Source organism: Phaethon aethereus, assembly GCF_964289735.1.
Source record: "Phaethon aethereus genome assembly, chromosome: 21".
In the NCBI taxonomy this organism is placed as follows: domain Eukaryota; kingdom Metazoa; phylum Chordata; class Aves; order Phaethontiformes; family Phaethontidae; genus Phaethon; species Phaethon aethereus.
The window spans coordinates 2289551-2316360 of NC_138597.1; the positions used below are offsets into that span (position 1 = coordinate 2289551).

Below are 26810 nucleotides of genomic sequence, written 5' to 3' on the forward strand. Positions count from 1 at the left end.
TTAATGGGTGTGCTTACTGGATTGGTTTGGCATACTGGGATACAACTCAGCTGGGTCTAGTGATTTAGAAAATATTAAAAATTAATTGCTTGGTTTTGTGAGTGCAGTGTTAGTGATTGCTACATAAGTCATTTTAGTCCTACCTAGGGGCATATTTGCATATATTTATCCTCCTTTCAAGTGAAGATCTTTGGGGAAACTGTATTTATCTCCTCCCCACTCTTTCTTCAGCTTTCAGTAGTCCTACAGTCACCTCTTCATTTTGTTTCCATTTAATGTATGTATAGAATAATCGACTCTTCCCACCAAGTGAAAATGAATCCAGAGAGATCAAAAAGCATTAATATGAGGAAGGGTTGCCTTCTGCAAGAGAGAAGGAAAAGATTAGCTGAACAGGCTGCAAAATAAAGATGGAAAAGATTAAGCTGAGTCCCCACCAAGTAGCTAAGAAGAGTCTCGGAGGACAGAGCACGACCTACTCAGCAGAAGCTGAATCAACCACAAATGGCAGAGAGACCAGCCCCTCATGGAGGAACTCAGAGTGAATCCTTAGCTTGGTCCATGTCGTTAGCAAAACCATAAGGTCCAGCATGTTTCCCAGCGTGGCCATCAGGCCCCTGACAGACTTCCCGTTCCATAGGAAGTGGTGTAAATGGTGACACCACAGAAGCTGAAACGAAGAGAGATTTCAGCCTACAAACACTCTTCACAACAGAGAATTTCCTAGTGCTTTTTGCCTGATGTAGTATCAAATATTCCAACTAATCACATTTCCAGCTTTTCCCAAAGAGGAGGGATTTCTACCCATTCCTAGGAAAGCTGTACCACAGCCTCAGAAATACTACCCAATGCCAGGAGACACTTCCTCTGTTTTTCCCTTTTCTGTTTCTGCCTGGTATCCAGTTTGCCTTCCTTTGGGACCACCTGGCAGCTTCTCTGGAGTTAACACCCTTCAGCTAGTTGCAGATCATTATGTCTTCCTTTTATTCAGAATTTAGCCAGGCTCAGAAATTTCTAAATGCAGCGTTTTTCTAAGGCTGCCTTTTGATTTTGGATGCTTTGCACTGTGTCAAATCAGGTGCCCAGAAATGGAGGCACCACAGAATCCAGGATCACTCTGGAAAATGCTGTCCACACACTCCTGCCTCCCCAGTTGTTTTGTTTGCTTGAGTTTGACCTCAGTACAACCCCTCTGTGTCTTCCTGGTCATGGGGCAGTGTAGCATCCCTGAGCATAGATATAAAGCCTGATGTGTCTGTCGGCTGGGTGCTTTAGCAAGCCTAAAGCAAACTGACAATGCAGGGCAGGAGGTGTAGGGACTCTGAGGATGTATAGCCTGTCCGGCACGGCCTGGGCTGCCCTCGTATTTCCCGTAGAGCTCTTGACCGCAGAGACCAGCGAGGTGCAGCAGCCAGGTTCGCTGGGGCAAGGTTTTGTCATGAAACTTATCTGCTACCCTCCCTCTCCCCTCCCTGATGCTCTCACACCCTTCTCTATCTAAGTGATATCTCTCCCTATCACTTGTCTGCCCCACGAGCCCCTCCTGCCCCTGCAACACACCCAACCGTCCCCCCCCAGCCCCCCAACCTAAAATCTGAAGGCCTGATTGCACAGATTGAAGGTCCTAATTGCACTTCCCTTTCCAAAGCCGCATTCGTTTATCATAAAGGGTGCACATTTCCCCTGCTACAGTTTCCACGGCCAGAGGCCCTGAGGGCCAGCTCAGAAATGGAGGGAATTAATTACATTTTTTTAACTCCCCTTCTTTTAAAGTATGGGAGAGAGTGATGAAACGTCCCGGGGGGGGACAAGGGGGAGCTGCAGAGATGAGGGTGGAGAGGGAGGCAGCAGCAGGAGGTGAGGGGGGGGCTGGCTCTTTCATCCAGGAGGGTCTTTGTGCATTAACCTTGGTCTCCCCAACACATCAAGACCCCTACCTCCTCTCCCCCATGACAAATGACCTCCGGAAAGGGTAGAAACAAGGCCGAAGGCTCCTAGCACCATGGCTCTTATTGACTTACCCCGAAGTGCAAGCCCACGCCACGCCTGTGACTGATTTGGGACAGCAGCAAAGGGAAAGGAGATGCGGAAAGGAAGAGAGACAACTGATGAGAGGGAGGGGAAAGGGAAGGCTGTCAATCACTGTGATGGACAGGTAGCAGATTTCCCTCTAGATAAAACCTTACAGATGTGAAGTGGGTATTGATTTTTAGTTAGTGATGATAATGCACCAAGAAGTAATAAATTATAAGAAAGCAAGGTCAAAAAGAAAAGGTAAAAAGACTTTGCATTCTTGAGGAGGGGACTTCTCCAGATGCCCCAGACTTTCCTAAGTTCAAAAGTTGCCTGGAAAATTAGTTTATCCAGCTGAAACAAGAAGTCAGATAACGCAGGTCTGCTGAGGCTGGAGGGCTCGTGTAGGGTTATCCGTGCTGGGTAACTGTGTAGCAAAGAGGCAATAGAAATCTCCAGTTCACTATTGTTATTTCTAACACCTTCGTGTCCTGGGGTGGGGAAGATCAGGTGCCATGCTCTGATAAACCTGTTCAAACAGAGTCTCAGGGGAGCCCAGCCCCAAATTGCTCTCAGCATGCCTGGAAAAAGCGGATAGTTCGCACAAATAGCGTTGCTGCAGAGGGAACGGAGACCTTTGGGTCTCCTGGCTCAGTTGAGCCCCACAGCCTCCATCAGGGTTCATTTGCAGCACTCAGGCACCCTGCCTCCGTGGGATCCTCCAGCAGGGGTCTGTATCTCGCAGCCACCTTCCAGCATCTCCCCTCTCCAACCTCCGTGCAGTTACCTATCCATTATCCACCCTGGCATCGGCATGATGAAGTATTGGCATCCTTATGTTTCACCCTGGATTTCCAGAGGGAAATTCAGCCTCTCTTTTTCAGGAAGGGGTCTTGGGATGGGATAAATTGTCCTCCAGAGGTGTCAGTCACTCTGTAGAGGGATTCTAGAGGATTAGCAGAAACTAGAAACTTAACTTCACATGGCTAAGGTTAGTTACATTGAGTCCTAGCTTAAGTGACTTGCACAAGCCCTTGTGTGTCAGTAGCAGAGCTGGGATTAGAAATCAGTCCTGATTCTGACTGATTAAAGCCAATTACTGTCTTTAGTAGGATTTGTGCAAGTATATTCTCCGGTCTCAGCTCCTCTGAATTTGAAGAGCGTGAGTCTGGGTTTCATTTACCAACGTTGCTTTACATCCCCCTTTCTTTTTAAAAGGGCCTTAGCGGAAGTGTTAATACGACTTCTGCTTGCTTAAAGAGCCTTTTATTTTCTCTGAGTAATATAAAGCAGCTGACTCTTTTGGGGAGATGGCCAGGAGGGAGAGCACTGGAAAACCCTCTGGTCTGTGAGTGGTTCCAGTTGCCCTTCGTTTTATAGCACATGATTCGTTTCCTACACCTGCAGGGGCTGGTGGTGCGGGCAGCACGTCCACAGTCAGGCAGCACTGCCAGACCTGGACAGCTCAGGAAGGGAGAGGCGAAACGGCCCGGCTTTACGCTGCCCGAGCTGGAGCTTTCCAAAAATAACTCTTAATTCACATGTGTCTGTGTTCTTGCACATGCAAGAAGGATGTTTATTGTTTTAAGCATCTGATTCTGCTTGCGAATGAGCTCTATACGCAAGCGTCCTGGATATCCATCATGGTAAAGAGGTACGGGGTGTAACACCTGTGGCTAAGGTGATGCTGAAGCTCTGAGGTCTGTCTGCTGCCGGTGGGATCAAGGGGCAGAGAAGGAGGATTTGTAGCTGAGCTAGATCAAAGTGCATGACCCAGCTTTAGGAGAAGGTTACAAATAACTTTGCAGCTGGAAAACCTACCTTCAGGCTGCACTCCCATGATTTCCCCACTGAATAAGCCATGAGGCAGAGAAGTTTACGTTACATCCACATAGAAAAGCACGACGGCCCTATTCTCATATTAATCTACTCTGTCTTGCATATAAATGCAATTTCCTTTCTTCATCCCCCTGCCTTTCAGTCTTTGGGCTGTCATGGAGCCGGGAGTTCCACGGGCATATTTTGCACAGCATTATGGCTAAACAACTTCATCTAGATACCTCGAGGCTTAATGACTGTGATTAAGAAGCAGTGCCTGGAGGGTCTGGAGAGCTAGAGGTAATTTAGGCTCTGTTTGGAGTGCCGTCTACCCTGCGGTGTAGCGACAGCTAAGCTAGATTTAACTTTTGGGCACCAGTAGCAAACTCAAAGCTCGGTTGACGCTGAAAGCCCTGAAGGAGGAGAGGGTAAATGAACCCTGTCTGAGCCCTGTGCTGCTGCCACTGCGCTGCTTTTACTCAGCTTGTTCAAAGCTCATTCCTGCGACTCTGTACCAGACTGCAGACAAACCCAATGGTTGGGGTTAGATTGATTTTCCAGGCTTTTTAACTAACCTCCTCCCCAGTACCTCCCTACAGACTCCCCCTCCACAGGGGTCCAGCCACCCCTGCTCCCGAATTCCCCTCCCAGACAAATGCCTGGGAAGGATCTCAGGCCGGCTGAGTCGGGAGGTGGCATCACATCAAGGGAAAGCATCTTTGCGGGACTCCTGAGTCCTTCCGGGGGGAGGAGAAGCTTTAGAAAGCAAAGGCCAGCGCGTAGCTGGTCATTCAACCTAAGCCCCTGCTCCGGCAGGAAGGTGAGGGAGGAGGGGATGGGAAAGGTATCGGGGTGAGCAGGAAGGGGAGACGCTGTTCTATACAACCCCTCTTGTGTCCTTCCAGAGAATGTATCCTCCGCACAATAGCTCACCAGGCCGCTGGTGGGGGATAAAGGGCTCATTTTACCACTTGCCAGGCTCCAAATATTTCCAATTTGCCACTTTAATTGATGTCAATAAGGTTATGCTAAATTCGGAGATTTTCAGCCGCTCGGCATCTGAGCGCTGGCCTGGCCCCCCGAGGTGACTGGCTGTCCCCTCTCCCCCCTCCCTTCCCCAGCACAAATACGGCAAGGCGCGCCTGCGGCGGCCGCGGAGATCAACTGAGAGGCTGAGGACTTCCCTTCCTTCCCTCGCCACGGCCCCGCTTCTGCAAACTCTTTACACTCTTAACTTGGCAGCCTGGGGGTAATTTTGCTGATTGCAGAAGGCAATTGCATTAAAGCGCTAGTGGGATCAGGGTCCTTGTGTGAAGGCCTGTAGGCAGCGGATTACCCCAAACTCACCCGCAGGAACAAATCTGGCATTTTTGCGGCAAAAGAAGAAAAAAAAAAAAAAAGATTCTAAGTTCATCTGTTTCAGGTCTTAAAGCAGGAAGATCGCTTGTGTGCAAATTTAATTACATTTTCAAACCAAGCACTACACTGAAATGAGCTGAACCAGGAGCTGTTATCCTTTAACATTTGAGGGTAAAGAGAACTCTGACATTTCAGTCCCTAAAGCTGAATCTGCATCAAAGCCAGAAAGGGTTTGCGTCTGGTTAGGGACCTTTGCAAACCAAGTGCCACTCAGCCTTCCAAAGAAAGGGGCTGTCTTCAGCATCCCTCTTTGAAAATACGTATTTTTGCTCCCTGTCTCATGTGTCTCCTCTTTTATGAAAGCTGTGTGTAGGAAAGGCGGGGGTGCTAGTTCATGGCAGTGTGTGTCGAGTAGGTTTGTCCCAGATTTATTCCTTTCTCCAGTGTTCATTCTGAACAGCACAGCTAACATTGCTGGCAGGTCAGCAAAGAGAGACCAAAGATTGAGTGTGCTGTGAAGGAACTTCTCAGTTATCCCTATTAAGGCCTTTCAAATAAAGGTTTGGAGCCAGAGGAGCTGACTGTGGGGTCTGTCTGTTGTTACTTGGTGGAAGCAGGCCTTGCTTCTCCAGCCTGGCCAAACGAATATTGATATTGTATATTATACTGATAGAACACCGCTCTATGTAGACTGTTTCTCCCTGGTATGCATGAAGGCAGCTGCACACATACCCTTTCTCCTCCAGACATTGATGTGTTGTCACCTGTATTTCTCCAGGTGATGAGCATCCTGAGCAACCCCAGCGGGGTTCCTCCGCAACCCCAGGCTGACTTCTCCATCTCTCCCCTTCACGGTGGCTTGGACACCACCAACTCCATCTCTGCCAGCTGCAGCCAGCGGAGCGACTCCATCAAGTCCGTGGACAGCCTCCCGACTTCCCAGTCCTACTGTCCTCCCACCTACAGCACCACCAGTTACAGTGTGGATCCCGTGGCTGGCTACCAATACGGACAGTATGGACAAAGTAAGTGCACTGATTGTATTCCCCCTGCACAGGGAAAAGAAGGAGAGAGCGAGAGAATGTTAAGAAGGCATGAATATTGTATTGGAAGGGATTCCCATAGAAATCTGTCCATCTAGAGAGAAAAAGGGAATCTACTCACCAGACACAAATGGAGATTACTCTGCACAGCCTCCCCAACTCGAAAGTTGGACAGCAGTCCAACTCGAAAGTCCCAGTTGAAACATATTAGGTAAAATTTCTATTAGAAAAGGGCCTCTCTCCTTCCCCATCTCCAATTCTTGCTTCTCCAAAAGCCCTACAATGTGTTCACCCTGCTCAGCCAAAGGAAAGCTGGGATTTTAATGCCATCCCTTAGTGATGCAGAACTATATGTGTCGCTTCTTCCCCTGCCCTCCATAAGGTAAGGGCTGAGTCCATGCTCAGAGGTTTTGCTACAAAATATGTTAAGCCAATTCCTGGCAACTGGGCTGGGGTTCTGCAAAAGCTGAAGTGAGGCTGGAGTTGTAATCCTGAACCCAAATCTTAGACCCTACATGCAGAGAAACCCTGGGAGGGTCGGTTTCTCCTCCAGAATGGTTGGGTCACAAAAACACCAGCGAGCCTGGCAAAGGGCTCACCTGCCGGTGTTAAACTAATAATAAGTGTGGTGTTGTGAGAGAGTGATCCGTGGAGGGTTAAAGGTGCATCCTCTTCCTCCGGGAGCGCTCCTGCTTGCCCATAGCTTGTCCTCAGTGACCTTTCCTTCCATTTGGCTGAGGCTTTTTATTCCCCTCTCCGTCACAGCCCTTTAATGTCTTTAACTTCTACAGCTAAATGAGAACCGGCTGTGGCAGTAGACGGGATCAATAGCAGCTTCCCCCCACCCCTCCTTTTTTTGTTTTTCGGGAGTTTGATCTGTGACCCCTTGACCTTCCCCTCGCTTCTGGATGTGAGGCTGGACACACGTGCTATTGATAAAAATCTTAAACAAATTCCAATACCATGTATTTCCAATAAAGATTCCCTTGGGCAAGACGTTAGTCACACCCATGTGTGTAAAAAATAAAATAAGGAGGACGAGCTATGTTTTCTGAGAGAGAGAGACCAGCAAAGGAGAAGGAAAGAGAAAGAAGGGTTTGTCTTGGTTTGCTACAGGAATTTTTACTTGGGCCTCTCCTTATGGCAATGAAAAACTTCTCACACAGCCTTATTTATGTAGTTTTATTTGCCCCACTTTCTTGATTTCTGTCGCACAGCACACTCTTTTCTGCTAGACACCCATTAAATTTACAAGCCCAGTTTAGAGCCCACTGGGCTTGGTTCGGAACTGGAATGTTTTCCTGTTAATAGTCATGAGAGTCCAGCCTGCCAACGGGCCTGTGCCCAGCAGCAAGTCTTGCGTGCTTGACAGAGTTAGTCCAGACGTGTCCCGTGCCTTAGAGACACGCAGGTAGCTAGTCATGAAGGTGTTTTTCCTGCCGGGGCAAGGAAGGTAGGTGTGAAACTCTCTCACACACCATCAGTAGTGCCACTGCTTCCCAGCGCTGGGAGCTGGAGTCACACTCAGCATGACAGCAAGTCTTACAGCCAAAGCCAATGCCAAGCTGCATGGCAGATGCAGCACAAACCAACTGTAGCTGTTCTAAGGTGGGGTCTATGTTAAGCAGAAAATTCTGCATTCGTGCACGTATATGTATAGATATTTGTATTTACAGCTCTGTACAGGCAGTATGTAAGTCCACTTCACTATAAACCTTTCTTATAATGAGCCCCATTTATAATAATCTCTATGCGAGGAAACAGTTTTCATTGGTAATTAGTCCTGTTAGAGGAATCACTTACATGAAGTTGACCTTGATATAACAACATTTTTTCTTGTCTTTCTCGGTGCATGTCGTATTTGGCAGATACTTCTAATCCCTCCTGCTTTTTAATTCTTCACTGCTTCTTTTCAAATGCTATTTAATTGCCGATCGGTGTGAGGTGACCTCCACAAGATCAGTATTTGTTGATGTTCAATTTAAATAATTCTTTTCTTCCTTCAACGATGCGGCAAAAAGTATCAAAACTCTTTTTAGTGAATGCTGGTATAATAAAAATTGGGGTGGTTGTGGTGGGGGCAGGCTCTGTATAACAGGGGACATAACCATGGCTTGTAAATAAGAGCTCTGTAGCTTTGATAGGCTTTGGACCTGGCCTACAGAGAATCTCTCTCTCCCCCCGCTTCTCCCCTCCTTATTCCCTATTTTAGAAGCACAAAACCAGACGTACTTTCTCTCTCACATATGCAAATAAACACCCAGAGTGCTTTCAGTAAGTTTCCGGTTTTATTTTGGCTTCTGCTGTATTAAACCAACAAACCATATCTTTGACTTCAGACGTGGGATACCATGGTGCCTCTGAACTCTTCCCACTGGCACAAAAAGCCATACTGGGAGATGAGCGTGTTTTTTTTAGAAAGATGGGATTGCCAACAAATATCCATTTTGCTGGGTGCTGCTCAGAGCAGGATGACCGGCTCCGACCGTTCCCCTCCCTCCTTTCCCAAGCACCCGCCTGAATTCACCCAGAGCACAGGTGACAACAGACACAGAGGCACAACCACACACACGCACATGCAGCGTGTCCGAGGAGTGAATTTCCTCTTTACCTACAGCCTCTCAAAGACATTATTTAATGTGGTTATCTTAAATATCAGGAGACCAAGCAGATAAGGTCCGGACGAGAGCCATAGCTTGGGGTCTAATCCTATGTACAGCCCCCTTGAAGCTATAATGCAACATTACAGAGCCCAGCGCTTGAGTCGAGCTTGAGTCGAGCTACTCCAGGATCCAGTCCCTGAGGAGCACCAGCCAGTGTGCCAGCTCCGCTTTAACTGAGCTGCTTTCAGACTGTGCCGCTTGCAGAAGCCGTGCTCCCCAGCAGGCCTTGCTTCGGCCCCGGATAACTCACCCTGTGCCGAGCCTGCTCGCTTCCAGCGCGCCAGCCTGCCAGCGCTTGCACAGCCTGTGCTGTCCCAGCCGGCGAGGAGCAGAGATGCCAGATTAATGTGGTCCTTGCGGTTCCCAAAGGCCGGAGTTGTGTTAATGATGCCGGTGATGGAACGCAGAAGCGTGAAAGGAATTCTAATAGATATGACAAGTCTAATAAGAATTTGTGTCTGGAAGGGACCTCCTCTGGGGCAAGCGTCTGACAAGACGTTGATGGCTGAAATTTGTTTACTCATTGGCACCGATTGTACATCTCCTGCCAGCTCCTTATTAATCTAATTTGAGACATTAAAGCTAGTGAAAGGGAGAGACTTTGACTGAAGCTCAGCTAATGAGCAATGTCACCATCCTGCCCCAGCCCTCTTCCCCCTCAGACCATGGGGCAGTCAGGCGAGCTGGGATAGAGGTTCACGCATCGCCTCAGGAGTTGTGGCTGCGTTTCCCACCCAGATGGAGATAAGCAAAGCGGTTTCCCTTAGGAAGGATGGATGAAGGCAGGCAGCAGAGCTCACAGAGATGAGTCAGCACATGGCAGATGAGTCGGATTCAAGCCCTGTCCAGATGTCGTGAGCTTCCGCTGAAATCTCTGCAATCATTTACAACAGCATCACTGGGTGCAGGATAGCGCACGTGAGATGATACAGGGAAGTGAGGCAGGAAGGCTTACCCCACTGGCTTTGTGCTCAGGCTTGTCTTCAGGCAGCTCCTCTGGAAACACCATTTTCCATGGCAGAAGTAGAATTTTAGCTCTTTTCAGTAGGTTCACGGAGAGATTCAAGGGACTGCACTCTGCACTCTGCAGCTGTGCTTAACCCCAGCAGTGTCTCTCCTGTCAGGCGATTCTGGCAGGACCATCATCTGTTTGCAGTCGTTCGTAGGAGTGCAGCAGGGCTCTCGTGTCTGTGACAACCACTGCATTACTCTTTGTAAGAGTCAGTCTTCAGGGTCTGTTGGTTACACGCCCTTTGATGCCGAATGCCTAATTTCCGCTAAATGCTAACCCTCCTGTTGTGCTGTTTTCTCACCCTCCTGTTTTTTTCCCCTCCTCTTCAGCCGCTGTTGATTATTTGGCCAAGAACGTGAGTCTGTCTACACAGCGTAGGATGAAGCTGGGAGAACATTCAGCCGTTCTGGGCCTCCTACCAGTAGAGACAGGCCAAGCTTACTGAAGAGTCCGACTGTGCCAACAACCCACTCCAGCAACTTGGTACCACTGGAGAAAACACCACCAGCCTTCCAGGGATCTACGTGTACCCGGACCCTACTTCTTCCCAATTCCCTTCCACCTTGCACCAACTTGAGCTGTGAAGGAGACGGGAAAGAGGGGGAGGGCTCTCCAAGTATCCAGCTCCTCCCAGAGCACACTTCTCAGAGGCAAGCCTGGCCTCTGTGACCTGACTCCCCCTGTGGCCAGAGACAATGTTGGGTACATTTATTAACCCTGAGTTCATGCCCTCCCTCTAACCTACCTGGCCATGGCATTTTGCCCATACGTAAGGACTTTCCATTGATCTAGGTAGTTGGCATAGTCCAAGCCAAATTGATCTCTTTTCCTTTGTAAAAAAAGAAATGTTTTGTTTTGCTTCCTTTTCTTTCCATTGCTGTAAATTTGGTGAATGTTGTATAGGAAGGAATAACCAAGCTGATCGTTAAGGATGATCTAATTCGGGACCACAGAAGACCTATGGACCAAATATAAGAACTTGTTTTAAAAAAAACCCCACCACGAAGACAAACAAAACCAGAAAAAACATATATTAAAATGACAGCAAATTTCCCCACCCCACTCTACCCTTCCGTTCTCACTGATGGCTTCCCAAAGCAGGGCCGAAGCAGGCCAGACTGCTGCTAAGCAGGGGCAGGATGTAAGTCCGTCCAGCCTGGGACCTTTGGAAAGTGTAAATGTAATTTGCTGCATGAGGACTGGAGATTATTATGGGCACAGGCATGAGCAACATTTACTTTTCCTCATAGGGACCAATTTAGACCTGATTATTGCTGAAAAGACACGGGCATCAGATAGCAGCAGGAGATGCGATAGCCAACGCTGGCCTTGCACGCACAAAGGAAGGGCATCAGATACACCCAATCGCGTCGGAGCTTTTGCCCATCCAGTCAAGAAGGGCGAGGACTGTCCCTGGCCCTTCTTTCACCCAGCGAGAGAGAAGCTGGCCATGAGAGCAAAGACAAGAGAGGGAAGAGTCAGAGTTGTTCGTTAGCTGCCTGCTTGGAGGGGTCAGTATGCAAAGCCAGGTTCTTAGACAAGTGAAGGGCCACCTGAAAGAAAATGGTGTGTGTTCTGAAGGTGCTTTCCCACAACTGCCTCTCACTGAGGGATGGATGTGGCCATGGAGTCAGAGGGGAGATGACCTGAGGAATCTTTCTAACAGCAGCTAGGAAGGAAAGGTGCTCTCAGTTGCAACATTGCACCTATTCATACTGCAGGAAAAGGTTTACCTTACCAACAGCGTTCTTTATCCTGTAGCTACCAAGAGAAATGCTTGCCCCTGTCCATCCTCCTGGTTCTTCCCTCGTTCCTCTCATTTCATGCACTGTTCTGTACAATTCTCAGTCTCTTCCCTCTGCTTTTCATTTTGGGGGTGGAGCCTCTCTCCCTCCAAGCCAGATCTAGTTTTCTGGATTTATCACCCTGCTTTTCTGTAGCAGCCAGTGCTCTCGCTTTTGTATCGACTCATGATTCTGCTCATCACACTGCTCAGATAAAAGCAGCCAACAATAATAAGGGGTTATTGCTAAGTCATGACCCATGTGGGGTTTTAAGTAGTTTCCCTTTTGCATATGGTGATGATCCTTGATGATTCTTAAGCAAGTGTCTAATATTATAGACTTTTTTCCCGTTACCTTCCTCTGTTGAGAGGGCTGACTTCAAGAATGTGCTGAAATTTGGCTTGGAGGAGTCAAGGAAAGCTGACCCTGAGATAACCACCCCGATGCCCAGACTGTGCCAGCCAGTAGCTGCTGTGTAAAGTTCAATGGCAACAGGCAGTACTTAAAGTCATCTACAGACTGTTAGGTTTTATAACACACTATTTTATAAGTCTGCTTTGGCATAACGAATGTCTGCTTTTGTCCACTGGCAATAATGAGGGACCGCGTGGCTGGATGAGTTCTAGTCTAGCATATGCTCCTAGGTTGTTAAAGGAGACACTTCTCCTGTGCTCTCTTCTGTTGCTCCTGCTGCTTCCATTCTTCTTAAATAATCTGATCTTGTTTTTGCAGCTGAAACAACATTTTTGTGGGGAACTATCCCCTGCCTTGCCCCAGCATCATTTATCATGAGCCACTAAGCCACTTTCTCTTGAGCCATGTGGACAAGTACCTGTTCTGACCAAAGCAGAGTTTTGCTTCTTACATTGCTCAGCATCCTATCAGAGACACATATGGCTTTCATCAGCTTTGCTTTACGGCTGTGACAGAGCCTGCCCTACATTCCTAAAAGCACATTAATACACCAGCTTGGCTACTCTGCCTCTCACACGCATGTTTCTGTGCAGAAGCTCTGTGCGGTGCGACATCTGCATCCAGAGGCTGTTTTGCTTGCTCCAGAGATCCCCATTCAGCCTCTGCTTGTCCAGCTGTGTCACATGTAAAACTTCCTTCTACTTGTGAAAGACTTTCCTTGGATCACAAAGCTTTTGAAGTGCTTGAAGCTTGCATTCTTCGCATCTTTTCTCAGGGCACTATATAGCACCTACAGCTGGATGAATAGGTGAGGCCAAAGGTACCGATTTCCTTGAAGTGACTGAAGACCCAAAATGCCTTGGACCGGTTGCATTATCTGAAGCACTCTCTGGGCTTTGCACCAGTTTGAGATCTCAGAAAGCAACAAAAGACGCTGGTTTATGTTGCTTACACGTTACAGTGGGTCTAAGGAAGATCAGGAATTCCCTTTTGAATTCCAGTCCTGGCTTAAATGTCATTCCCAATAACAGTAACCTTCAGCCACACCTGAACTGAGGGATCGAGGGTGAGAGCAAGGATGTCTCCAAGATAGACAGCAGCCTGGGGATAAATGACTGAAGCACCTGTTTGAATTTGCTCCTGTGTCTCAGTATCATTCTGAGCTGACTGCTAAAACAACAGAGCACGTGATTTTCTTGTGTGCCACGTTTAGTAGTATTTTAGAGGCCAAATCCCAATAATCACCCCATCTGGGAGCATCTTCAAATCTACATTGTCCTTGTCACTGGAAAATGGAGTTTGTAGAAGGTGATTGTTGGCCCCGTATCTTCCCCAGACAGTTGCAATCCCTTGTTCTTTATACTGAAATTTCTGACCAAATGCATTCCTAGCTGCCTGCTAAACTAGAAGGAAAGTTTCAGTTTGTCATGAGAATTGCTTGTCCGCTGCTTGCAAAGACCTGTCAGCTCTCTTCTCCCAGCCGTATCTATTCTCCCGTGCATCCCTACACGTCTCCCAAGCACCCCTCAACAGTGGAGAGTTGGTCCTCGCCGCGAGCGTGTTGTCAAGGAGAACTTCAGCTGCGCTCAGCGTAGAGTGCAGGACCCCGACAGTAAAAAGTATTAAAAAGAGGGAGCACTGTAGAAACCTATTTGCCAATTACCTTCACCAGAAAGTCCAGGAACACCCGGGCACTGCTGTAAATAGACTTCTTAGAGGAATACAAAAAACGCCCCATGCTAGCGCAAGTAGCTATTCTCTGACCTTTCCCTCGTGGTCGCACTTTGTACATTAGTTGGAAATTTGGTCATGTGCTGTATGTTTATAGAAAGTTGACATTTTTTTATACTAAAAACACAGTGAGTGCCGTGCTAGTTAAAAAAAAAAAAAAAAGGGGGGGAGGGGGGATGAACTGTAGAAATTTGCCTATTGTGTGTTTTCAAAATACATTCCAGAATCCTTGGGGTGGGATGGGTTTGATTTGGAGATTTTTTTGGTTTCTTTGTTTTGTTTTGTTTTAAGGTACGTTCATGTATGAAAGTCCAAGGTTTTTTTTTTGTTTGTTTTGTTTTATGGATTGCCAACCTCAGTTCTGCTGAAAAGAGACAAATGCAGGGGGTGAGGTGGGACGGGGAAGGGGGAACAGAACAGATGGAGGTGCCTTGAAGGCGAAAAAAAACTGAGCATGGAAGAGTAGCAATTGGCAGCAGACAAGCATTAGACAGTGGGACCCTGAAGAACGTGCGGTCGTGGTCGCTCGAAGCAGACCAAACAGGGACTGTGCAGATACTCAACTACTAGTGACTCTGAGGGTGCCTGGGAATCCAAAAACTGTTCTGCACCTCATCCAAACCAACTACCAAGCGAAGGGACACGCTCCAGAGACGTTCTCTCAGGTTGACGTTTCTTCCATGCCAGCTGATGAGAACTGCCACCCTTGGGGGAAAGGAAAAGCGTTGAGTAGATTTCTTTTACCTCCCCACGGCCCTCCCGTGCCCCTGCCTTCACCTCTCAGCGCCGTCCTGAGACCACAAGATGGACATTCCCTCACTGTGTCCAGTAACTCAGCAGATTGGCTCCTGTCGCTCAGAGACTTTGTGTATTTAATGCTTCTAACCCGTCATCCCTAACACCTCCATATACCCACCTGGGGAATATCTACATAGCACTATAGGACATTCCTTATTCCTAGTAACTGCGGATATGTTGCTTCTGTGTTTGACTCATAGCCATTTTGCTCCATGTGTATGCCTGCGTGTGAGTATGTGTGCGTGCGCGTGTGTGCCTGCGTGCGTGTGTATATATATAATCGCACCATAATTTATTCAGCTATATGGAGTAGTATAGTAGAAAGAGAAACTGGTATTTGCTTTAACTACCTGCTGCCTGTAGGTGTCTCTCTGTAACTCAGGCATAACTGTTATACATTAAAAAAAAAAAGGATTAAAAGTGTCTTTGGGTGGCTTGTTTGCGTAACTTGCTCTGCAGTGTGCCAAGCAGAAGGGGAAAAGCTGGTAAATCAAAAATATTCACACACACATACAAACTACAGATGTTTTTGCTAAAAAGCAAAATCGTCTGCTTCATTCATTAATGAAAACATGGAAAAGCTACGTAAATAAATAAAACATTTAATTTCACTGTGACTTTTCACAGGGGAAGAACAATTACCTGGCCTGTTCTAAACACAACCATTTCTTTATGTATTCATTTTCAGCACGCTATTGCACGGGCCGAGGAAGGCAGGCTGCGCAGGCCAGGGTGGGACCGGGCTGCCGTGTTAACTCCAAGCTCTGCAGGCACCTGGCTTTCGTTAAAGGCCAAAGCACAGCATCAACGAGCGGAAAAATATTTTGAAACTCTACGGAGGATACATGGCTCGGGGCTTCGGCAATCGGTAATAAAGCGTTTTGCTTTTAAACAAAGCACTGAATTCAGAAGCCGTTCCCATCTGAAGACGTTTTGGCTCTCTGTAAAATAAGTTGATCTTCATCCAAGTCATGCTGGACGAATATCCGCACGCAGAAACTAGCCTAATTAGTTGCTGGGGTTTTTTTAATGGTTGCCTCTCAGCAGAGGGATCAGTCCACGGGAGCTAACCAGCTTCCCAAACCCAGATGAAATCACCGTTAGGTAAGACGTAGCAACTGTATGAGGAGGTGCTGCTTTTGTGAGCAAAAGAGGCAGCAATCTGCCAGCCTGGAGTCTCCCACTGGCACGAGAAAGCTCAGCGGAGGAACAAGGGCATTTGCAAACTCTGCTAGCACCAGCGTTCCTCACCTCACGTGCACACTGCTGGTCGTGGCTAGCAGCAGAGCTAGCCCCTTATCAAGCCCTTGCTGACAGCCCTTCTTAACACCATCCTGCTCCCCTTGGCACTATGTCTTTGAAGAAATACTGAGCCGGTGCCCGGAGCCCTGGGTGTAGGCAGAGACCTTCACTGGAAGCTGTGCGGTGTCACCTGCAGTCCCGTGGGCACGGCGGGACTCTGAAACTGTTAGTGCCCAGCAAAGCTACCCTCAGGTCACAGCTTTCCTTTCCGTCAGCGTGAGGGAAAGAGTTTTTGCTAAGAAAATCAGCCTCCCTTACTGAGCCAGAAAAGTCTCCTCCAGTCCTAGAAAAAGAAACACTGGGCAGCGGAGCCTGTCCTAGTGCGGGTGAAAAGTGTGGGTGCGGCTCCACTCCTTGCCTACTCCTGCTGCCTGGGTCATTCACATTTGGGAGGAAAATGGGAAAATGGAGGACACTCGAGCCAAGGGCTGGCCACCCCAGCAGTGGGGCAGTGTGCTGGGGGGCTGCGGGGTGCCTGGTCCAAGGCTGGGGCAGCTCTGGGCATGCGAGAGCTGCACAGGCTGAAGCTTTGGTGCGCTCTGAGGGCCTCAGTGGGGACCCCCGGAAAATATTACAGAGCTCCAAATGGGGAAAAGGCTGGAAACTGCTGCTCTTGCATGATGCCAAGGGCACTGTGCCACCAGAAACCCCTTTTTTGGTGATAATTATGAAATGGAGAGGCTCACCTTTGTGCAAGAACCGTAACCGTAAACTCAGCCATCAGAGCAGGGCTGGTCGCCCCAGCTTCCTAGCTGCATCCTGGGGGAATTGTATTGGGCGTCTGCAAATTTTACCCACACCAAAACCCCCCTTCCCACCTTAGATCTGTGCTCACTAGCAGCGCTTGATTTTCACCCCAGAGCTGGCGTGTTTTGGCAGAGGCCAAGCCAGCCACACTGTGTGTTCCTCCATGGAGGGGTCTGTAGAAGAAGGGACTGTTATTTTCCAGGAGCCCTAAAACAGGACAGCAATATTTCTAGCCCCGTCCCTGTTTTTAAATCTATGCTGGCCTGCTGCTGAAAAGTAGCAGCTTTGTGCTTCCTTGCCAGCCCTCCCAGAAATGACTTTGCTCCAGCAATGGTCACGTTTGGGCTCCGTTGCTGCCAGCCCTGCAATTGCGAGCGTTTCAACACTGCCCTCAACCGTTCCCTGAGCTCCTCGTCCTCTCTCCTAGCAACTCAAACCTTATCTGAGGAGCGCAGGATATTTCCCAGGCCTTGCTAGAGTCGATCCGTTGCCCTCTGAAAGACATCAAGGGCGCAAGCTAGCCCACAAGGGAGCTGCTCAGGCCGATACAGCTCCCGCGACAAGTATTGCCGGTCAATTATGGCTCTAAGCTGTCGTCAACTTTAATCTTCCGATAAGCCAGTGATAAATCAAATTCAAGTCAATTTGACACCAGCTGCTAACTTTTGCACACGTGTTGCATCCTGCAGCCTGGAGATGGGGTGCTGACCCCAGTCACTGCATCGTGTCCATGTTGGTCCCGTGGCATTGGACTTGACCCGCAGGTACGGGCGTGTTGCATACGGCCGCCTGCGTCTTGCGTGAGAGGGGCTGTTGGTCTGCCCCGCTGGGGTCTAACTCTGTGCGCCTTTCCTTGCTCTGCTTTGTATTTCAATTTTATTTTTTTTATTTGGGTTTCACACGTACTCCCTCCGGCTTCCAGCAAAGCCCTCTGCAGCCCTCTGCGGCCTGAGCCATTGCCCATGCGCTTACCACACACACACATATGTATATGTCTGCTATGTAGTTTTAAAGGGCAGAAGCACTTGGCAACGTAACTAGCACTTTTCTTTTTATTACTCAAAAAAAAGTTGAATGTGCTTACATTATTTTCCTGGACATTCTCACCAAGATTTTTCTTCAAGGAAATATGAGGAATAGATAAAAATATTTTAAATATTGAGGTTGTTTCCACTTTTATGTTTCTGTTTCATTTTAAAAAAGATGAACAAGAAAAGAGAAGAACAACCTGGAAGGGAAGAAAAGTATTTTTGCCTTACTAACCTGAGATTTAAAACCCTTTTATCTAAGATAAAACTAAAGAAACAGAAAATTTTCTTCCTTTCTCCTTATTAAAAACCGAATAATTAAAATAATTTTGAAGAGATCCTTATTATAAAAGAATATGTTTTGGAAAAAGATGTTTAAACCAGCTTTAATTTCTTCTCTTTTCCATCGTGTTGCCTTTTCCAGCATCACTGTAATGCAATGGTTTTGAAAGCTGATTTACAGATAGGTGGAGGCTGAGTGACTTATGCAGGATCACGTTGGTTTAAGTGTCTGAATCTAGTTCATGTCTCAACTGACCAGTCCCTAAATCTCAAGCAGGGTGTGATAAATATTAGAGAAGCAAGAGGCGGAAAGCCTAGCCCTGCCAGGTGTGAATGGTATGAGAGGTTTTGGTGGGCTTTAGTGTTTGGTTTTGTATTTATGCTGAAAATACATTCTCAAAGTAGGACCCAGGTACCATGACTGTATGCAGGTGATGCCTAATTTAGGGAATTCCCAAGGAAAACTTGGAAGATGTGCCCAGCACTTTGCTCTCTTATCTAACTCCCCAAACACCAGTCCGCGCTCTTTAAAGCAGCACACCAAGACTTTTAAAACTGGCTCGTGATTTTTGCCTAGCTCCAAAAGGCATCAGTGCCTTTTTGGGAAGTGCGGAGCACCCATCCTGTGCACACTAGGTCCTGCTTATGGCAGGAACTCAATTCACTGGAAAATATCAGCCTTTCCCCTCGGACTCAAACACCGCTGTAAGTTCCCAGTGAAATAAATTCGGATGTCTTGCGTACAGCTCATGCAACCTGTTGGATAGCAAGGCAGAGGGGATGAGGAATGCATTGACACATCTTTTTTGGGAGGACAATTCCACCATGCTCCGTGTGCTACTTGCTTCTTTCCAGCTCCATCACTTTTCATGAGTGGTGCCTCCTGCCCTACAACATCCCCTTGGATGCAGGGTCTACCTTGTATTTTACCTACAGGTATTTTAGCTTTTTACACCTGCTAAATCTCTCTGATGGACTGGAGGGATTACACATGAAGCTGCAAAAGGCATGATTGCAGAAATCCTAAGACACCCACACATGAACGTAAAGCATGCCTAACCGAATGCATCCCTGCATGACCTGCCGTGCTAACAGCATTTTGGTACCCCCCTTTCCAAGTCTTAATCCTCAGGGCATATTTGCCTGCCTCGGAGGCCAGACCCATCTCATGACCCGTGTTTAGATCCGTTGCTGCTCATCTCAGTGGTTACAGCTACTGTCAGACAGCGACTGTGCCGGCAAATTTGGCTCAGCAGTCTTTAGCTTTGCAGTATTTCATGACTAATTTCTTTTCAGAATAGGTGTAGAGAAGTTTATTATAATGGGCTGTGGACCTGCATAAAATCAGGGTATTCTGAGCAGGGAGAGGTGTGTGAAAGAGAATTAAATGACTGAAAAAGGATTTCCTTGTGAGGCCCATTTCTTTCTTTTTTAAGGATTAATATAATTAATATCCTGTCCCGGGCGGGCCACATTCTCACCTGGTGCAAAGCAGCCCTGAATGTTAACTGGTTTTGCTGATTTACACTAGCCAGTGAGCTCATCCTGCATTCCTGTAACATTCCTGTAAGTCCATCCCCTAATGCTGTGCATCCTTGGGCCAGTATTTCCAGCATTTCTACTCTTTTTTTCTGACTTTTTGGAGGTTTCCCAGAACAGCAGGGTGCTGGGAGGTAGGGTGTCCTCGGCTCTTTGGCTGAAGCAGGAGTGGAAGGCGAGGAGGCTGAGGTGCGGGCGCATCCATCTCCGCCTTCCCAGGAAAGGTCAGAGAGGTGGGGAGAAGGACTGTTCTCTGTGGGTGCAGCAGAACCCAGCTGAGGGTGCCCAGAAGAGCACCTTGTGAATCACTCTATCCGAATTCCCTCTTGCAGAACAGCAAGAGAGCTCGAAATACGTGGTGAGCATGGCAGAAGACAGCAGGTTAGGAGATCTGGCTTTTTACTGGTACTTCAGGGGATCTTGGACACCATGGTTAACTTCTCAGACTCTGTTTCTCCTCCAGCAAACTCTGGGCATCCCTAGATCACACTGGGGATCAAACCAGACACCAGGAGAGAGAAGGCTGCGATTCACTGTAGGGTAAGACGTATCACGATATAAAAAATTAGGGCTTTTTCAAAACCAGGGGCTGGAAGAAAAGTGACCTTCTACCTCCCTTCCACCCTGCTCCAAATCTCCCAAACACTTAAATCTCTCTCTTGCGCGTCCGTGCAAGTCTCTCTCAGCCCCTGCCTGCCCGTGCCATCCTTCATGGCTGAGTTTTATTTACAGGAGCTGCACAAAACCTCACCCCTCATCTTATTGCCCTCCTTTATCTTGCACTTTCTCTTCTCTCGTCCCTTATTCCTCAGCAATGTGCAACCTTGAGGTGGCTCGCTGAGAAATAAATAAATAAGCAGGGATCTTGAATGCTTTCTGCATGTCCCTCACCCTATTCCACACAGAATTGTCTTTTGTGTATACCCAGGCTAATTATTATTAATAGTAGATATGGGTTTATTTCAACTGGGGGAAAAAAAAAAAGACTGAGGGGGAAGGGGAGGGAGAATGAGAATGGGAGGGAAAAGGGTAAAAAAGAAAAAAAAGAGAGAGAAGAAACCCACAAGAAACTGTTCACATTTCCCGAGACGTTGACAAAGCTTTTATGAATATAACTGGATTTGTAACAAGCATTGCAGCTGCATATAAGGCATTCAGACATGGAGACAATTTTACTAGATAATAGACTATCACGCAGGATACAATTTAAATTAAAAAATGCAATTTTCACCTTGAAATGAACAAATGATTACAATTTCTATACAAATTAAGGCATTCAGGCTCTCTTTCAGTAGTGGCATCAGTCCATGAAATATGACATAATTACCATGAAATACATTTTCAAATATTTTGATTTTTGTCCACCGCTTTTAAAAAACATAGCCCCAGCTTCTGTGTGCATGTTCGTGTGTGTGTGTGTGCGTGGGGGGGAGAGCGGCTCACATTATCCCACCTTCTGGGGAAAAACACATTAAAAAGAAAAGAAAAACTACCCAAAGATTAAGCTTCCCCCCCCCCCCCTCCTTCTCACTCCCCCTCCTCTTGACTTGTGAGATAAAATTGAAAAAAATATCAGACAGAAAGAAAAGGAACGCAAGCGAAAGGCTCTAAAGCCTCCAGATTTATCTAAATTACTACGCTTATCTGCAAAAATCACATCTGCTGGTTATCTACTAGCTCTGCAGATCTCCTGGCCTCCCTCCCCTTTCTCCTTTAAAATTATGATTTTTATTCCTCTCTTTTATTTTTTAATTATTTTTCCATTATGTTCTCTTTTTACAGTTGGAGATACAAGGCGAATCAGAGAAATTGTGGCCCACGCGCTTGCCCGTGGAGCGGGAAGGAGAAGAAAAGAAATGACAACGGGGAAGTTTGCAAGAGTAGGTGGACTTCGGTGGGGAGAGAACGGTGGGCGAGAGCGGCCCCGACGCCTGCCCCGTTGCAAGGAGCCTTTACAAAGGAGCAGTGCCAGATGCTCTGCTGGTTTCCTTCAACCAGGTTTACCCACGCTGAATATTTTTTGTGCCGACACGATGCCATGATTTCTTTCTCCCTTCAATGTTCAAGAAAACCCACTGTGGGGATCAGAATAGGAGCTGGACACCCGGCTCTGAAACATTAGGACAATTATTTTGGGTAAAATTTCATACTCGAGTAGCTAATGGTAGGGTGCCTCTGTCGAGATTTCACCAACCCACCCCGATTTATAGTGATGCTGACTGCTGGGGGCTTGTAGCATCACATCTAGACACCTATTGATGGTGTGTGGGCTGGTGTCGGGCTGGAACTGCTCTCAAACTCAGTCCCTTTGTCCTCCTGCCTAACCCGCACTCTTATTTAGTCTATACTTAAATTAAAGGCCATTAGTGGATCAGGAGAATGAACTGTGCCTGAAAACTAGTGATGTTGTCCCGTGCTTTGGTATCAGACTGGTCCTTTTTTATTTCCTGTATAAAATGCCTCATAGGACTATTTTACCAGGTGGGTGTGTGCTGTGGTTAAATTGTTACCTAGAAGGCAACCGAATATCTTTAGGTGGTGAAATGTGTAATAGGTTTATGCATGTTCTGCAGCTGAGGAGGGAAGCAGAGTCCCTTAGAAGAGCCTTTGCAGGCTGCTGGTGGAAACACCTGTGTGTGTGTGTACAGCTGCAAGTCGTTGTTGTTAAGCCCCAAGGTTTGGCACCACTGTTCCTTAGCTGAGGAGGAGTAAGGAGCTTGTCCTGTGCTGGAAGAACCACTGTCAGGTTTGTAGAACTTCAAGATGCCTTGAAATTAGCTGGTGTAGCCTTTGCTGCAGCACACAATTGATGGAGATGAGGGTTTTCTGATGTATTGTGGATATTGGGATAACAAACTGGGAGGATTGGGCTGGGAGGCATCTTATTTGCTTTGTTGTGTGGCTGGAATTTAAAGCTGTTTGCATGGGGACTCGGTGTGAGGTGGGATAATGCTGAATATTGGCCTCGTGGTGGGTGCGACCAGCTCTTTAGGTTAAAATGTTTGTGGCTTTTTGTGTGTGGTCATGCTGTGGAGAGCGTTCTTGAGGAACCTCGTGCATGGAGTTTGTCCCGCTTCCTCAGTCCTCCCTGGTAAGTCCCACTGAAGTCCAAAAACCAAGCTCCAGCGCAGACAGGTTTCTCACCGAACACCTCCGCAGCGCGTAACCGTTGCTTTGGGTGCGATGGAATAACTTTTCTTTGTGATTTCCATCCCTCCCTCTCCCCAGAACTGTGTCTTTGCTTGCAGCATCTCTGTGGGGAGCGGGGAGCTCGCTGTGGTATTTCCAGTCTTTGTTGCTTCAAGGTTTGTGGACCTTCATTCGTGTTTCTGAGATTTTTACCCCCAAAATATGAGTGCTGCAGTTTCTTACTGAAAATTCACGCTCTGTGTTCAGCACAACAGTATGTTGCGGGGGGGAATAACCTCATACAAATTGGCAAATTCGGGTGAGTTTGGCAAAAGACTGCTGCAGGCGGCAGAGGTGAACATCCCCTGGGCAGTCTGAGGCTGGTGCAGCTCCTTAATTACCTAAGTGGAATATTTAGCCAAATTTTGGAAGTCTTGTAAGTTGTCTGCAGGGAAGTTATGGTGTTCAGTGTTTTGGACGCTCATGAATAAGGAGGATTGGAGACTTGTTTAGTGTGAATACTTGAAATCCAGTTACCTGTGGCAGGAGCAACCTGGCAAAGGATGCTAGGAGTGGCCAGGAACTTATCCCCCCCCCCCATTATAAATGTATTTATTTTTTATTAACATATTCTTTTACACTTTCTCATATTCATCTAGAAAATCTAGCAACTCTTTGTATTTAATAACAAGCATATTTTAGTTGAGAAAAATGTATAAGCAGAGGAGAAAAGTGCTGAGTTTTGTTTTAAATGCAATCCATAATTTCATCTGAGAAATTATTATGAATTTGGTCAGGAAAAGCATTTTAACAGAAGCTGGACCTGCCTGTTTTACACTCCAGTAACAAAATGCGGTGCACCAAGTGCGCTGGGGGCATCATTTGCAATAGCTCCTCGGGGCTGGGGGCAGGACCGGGTTTGCTGACCTGCTGGGATTGAGGTTCAGGCTGAGGTCACAGCTGAACTGAGTTTGTAGAGCCTCAGCTCAGCCCCAACGACGAGCCAGAGCTAGCTCTAGCGATCTCCACTGCATCACAGCCACGGTATTGACTTCCCCTGTCACCTGAAATATGAAGAAGAGGCAGTTCTGATCTCTTATTAACTGTCCAGGTAAAAACTAAACACTGAATACCCCGACTTCACTGAAGATGCTCTGGATTTAGAACCATAAATGAGTTCAAGAGACCCCTTGCTTTTTCTTCATTCCTCACCATCTCCTAAAGAAGGAGAGGACGGGAGCGGTCTGGCGGGGGGGGGAAAAGAGAGCAGGATGGTGGGATGATCAGGATGGGCCACACAGGGCTGGGTGCACCCTTCCCGCTCTTATCAGCGAGGGGAATTGGGAAACGGCTTGTAGGAAAAGCTCCAGCACACAAAGCAAAGACTCCATTTCCCAAGCTCACGAGCGTAGCCCTCGCATGGACTATGGGCTGGCTTAGGGCTTGGGTTTGGTCTTTTATCAGCTTTGCACAGTCCTGTGTCTTTATTTCACCAGGAGTTTGTTCTTTTAGCCAAAGCTGCAGACAAATGGGTCTCCAGTCCCGGGCTCGAGCTTCAAATCTATACTAAGAAGAATATTTTACATATGTATTTTCACTTGCCTTTTAACCCAAATAAAGCCAACACGTGTCTCTACTGATAGAGGTGCAGCAGCTCCCAGGGAGTCAGCAGCCACCTTGTGATAGGGATGTGGGAAAAGCAGGTCCATATCCAGCTCCAGATGTTGGAAAAGAGCAATTATTCATTACCAGTCCCCAAAGCTGCCACCGTCTATCCAGAGTTTTGCACATCCAACCTAATCTCAGCCCAACCTTGTCACAGAGAGGTCACACCTCCACAGAGCTCAGCTCTTGATTTAAAAGTGACTTCTCAAATATCATCGGCGCTGGTCTTGGCTCAAGCTATGCTTGTGATCAACTGAAAACTTTACAAGAGCGTTGCCACTCCTGGAAGAGGTCCAGCCTAGCCCTGCTGAGCCTATGAGGTCTGATAACACCAGGAAACGATGGGCTTCAGTTCACTATTCAGGTCAAGCCCCCCGGTTACTACTGGTTTGTTCTGCAGGACTGTGCCTAGCGTGGGAACCATCTAAAGCTGTCTAGAGCCATGTTCTTCTCAAACCTCAAACTTAAATGGGTGGCTAAAGCTCACCAGTGGCTTCAACTCGCTCCTGTTGTAGGTCCACAATGTCTAATATCTTCCCAGCATCTTATTTCTAGCTAGGAATCTACCCACACTGCAGATGGTACCTTGTTAGAGAAATAGCTTTGAAGGAACGCTCTTGAGCTCTAGTGGTCATCTAGCTGTGGCAGGAAGGAGGTCAACAAAGCTCTCTACAAGTGAGATGTTGTACAGGTCTGGCCTTGGCTGGGTCTGCTGGGTGCTTGAGGAGGTTTGGGCTTAATTTTTTTCTCAACAGGCACTTTCACTCGGCTGGGGAATCCTTCTTGCCTTGCAGCCACCTCTTGCTGTCACTGCTCGACAGCTCCTGTAGCAAGGCCTTGCAGCTGTGGCCCTGAAGGGTGGTTGCAGAGCGCCAAAAGCGTGAGAGTTTTATTATTATTATTAAAATTGCAAAGCATTTAATTGTAATTAAGACAGATAAAACTTCAGAAAGGGAAGCACAGCAATTACACTGGCGGAGCGCTGGCAGCAGTTCCTTGCCTGCAGGACAAGGGTGTTATTGCAGCTGTAATTCCTGGCTGCAAGTTTTTAACTTCAGGAAAGACCCAGCTACCTGCAGTCACAGGCATCAGGACCATCTTCCCAGGGTGAGGAAGGGGGATTTCTTTTAACCAAAAGGATGAGGCACACGGGCTAGCTCCATCCATCACATGTTTCGGAACGATGCGCCCAGCGTTGTACCAAATGGGGAAATTTTTGGCCAAACTCATCGCGCATCCCTTCCTGTGTGTTAAAACAAAGGATGCCCTGTCTCTAGGAAGACCACAAGGGATGGAGCAATCTCCAACGCATCCCCAAGCGAATCCTGGACTCTGACCCTAGATTTTACCTAGTTTTTTTGAAAACCTCCCTGTTCCTTTAAGGCTGGCCCCAGCTGGGTTTGCTACCCTACTGAAGAGGATGCGAAATTAAGTTATGTGAGGATCCTGCAGCTGAACCAGATGCGACTAAAACCAGCCTCTTTATGTATTCATGAGCTGTGTGGAAGAGAAATAAAAGGATTCATTACCACGCAAACTGTTACTAATGACATGTACCTGGTGCCGAGCACCTCTGGAAATCTAATGCGATACACTGGAGGAGAAAATGTATTCGCTTTTCAGAGGCCGGTGCTGAATGGAAAATTTCCCCTCCTTGGCCCTTCCTCATTCTGCATTCACTAAAAGCAACATTTACAATTCTTCTGCCATTATGTCCTACCAGGGCCTCTGCGCTTTCTGTCACGACCTTGATATTAGCTGAAAATTGGAAATTCGCTGGCATAGCGGAGGTGGGGAGGGGTGTGGGAATCAACTTGCTCTGCCTCCTGGTTTGCCACGCACTGAAGAAGGAAAGGAAGAAGAAAAAGAATGAAAAAAGCAATGCTCAACTCTTTTTTAACTAGCCAGCAGGAAAAGGTGTGAGTGAGAAGGGACGGGAGGCAGAGATATAAATGCAAGTGGATACAGTTCAACATCATTTCACAGCCCTCGGTGGACATTGCCTCTCTGCACTGGCTTTTCTGATGCTGGGCAAGGTGTTAGGAAATAAACTGTCTTATCTTGCCCCAAAATCCTTTTCCCAGCTGCTAGGCAAAGAAGCCAGCTTATGGGATGCCTGCTTAGCGTTGGCTGTGCTCTGGCACTGCTGATGCGTGGTGCCAGCCGCTGCGCTCTGTCGTGCTTCAGCACCGCACCTTCCTTTTTATAGGCATGTCGCCTATAGAAAACTCTTTGTCCGTTCAGAGGACCTCTGCCATACACCCAGTGTGGAGGTATACTTACCCCAAGCTAATTCCAGACTGTTTTGCCTCTTCTTTCCCCAGCCTGGCTGCTCCTTTTCTCACTCCCAGCTGTACTCAGGTAGTCACAGGCTTTCTACAAGGTTTCATTGTACCTGGGTGGTACTTCTTCAGATAATGTTTGGTCTGGATGCCAGGGAGTTGTGGGGAGGGATGAGGGTCTCAGCAATGTTTGTATTATTC

The 26810-nt window shown here is 47.5% G+C and overlaps 1 protein-coding gene across 3 annotated transcripts in view; it reads left to right on the forward strand.

The window, feature by feature from the left end:
* Nucleotides 1–10475, forward strand: part of PAX7 (paired box 7) — a 102201-nt gene extending 91726 nt beyond the window's left edge. For all 3 annotated transcript variants that reach the window (XM_082009408.1, XM_082009407.1, XM_082009409.1), the window contains 2 exons: nucleotides 5969–6215; nucleotides 10238–10475. In XM_082009408.1, coding sequence (XP_081865534.1) covers nucleotides 5969–6215; nucleotides 10238–10353 — 363 coding nt within the window. In that variant the 3' untranslated portion in view covers nucleotides 10354–10475. The remainder of the gene's footprint in view (nucleotides 1–5968; nucleotides 6216–10237) is intronic.
* Nucleotides 10476–26810: the final 16335 nt, after the last annotated feature.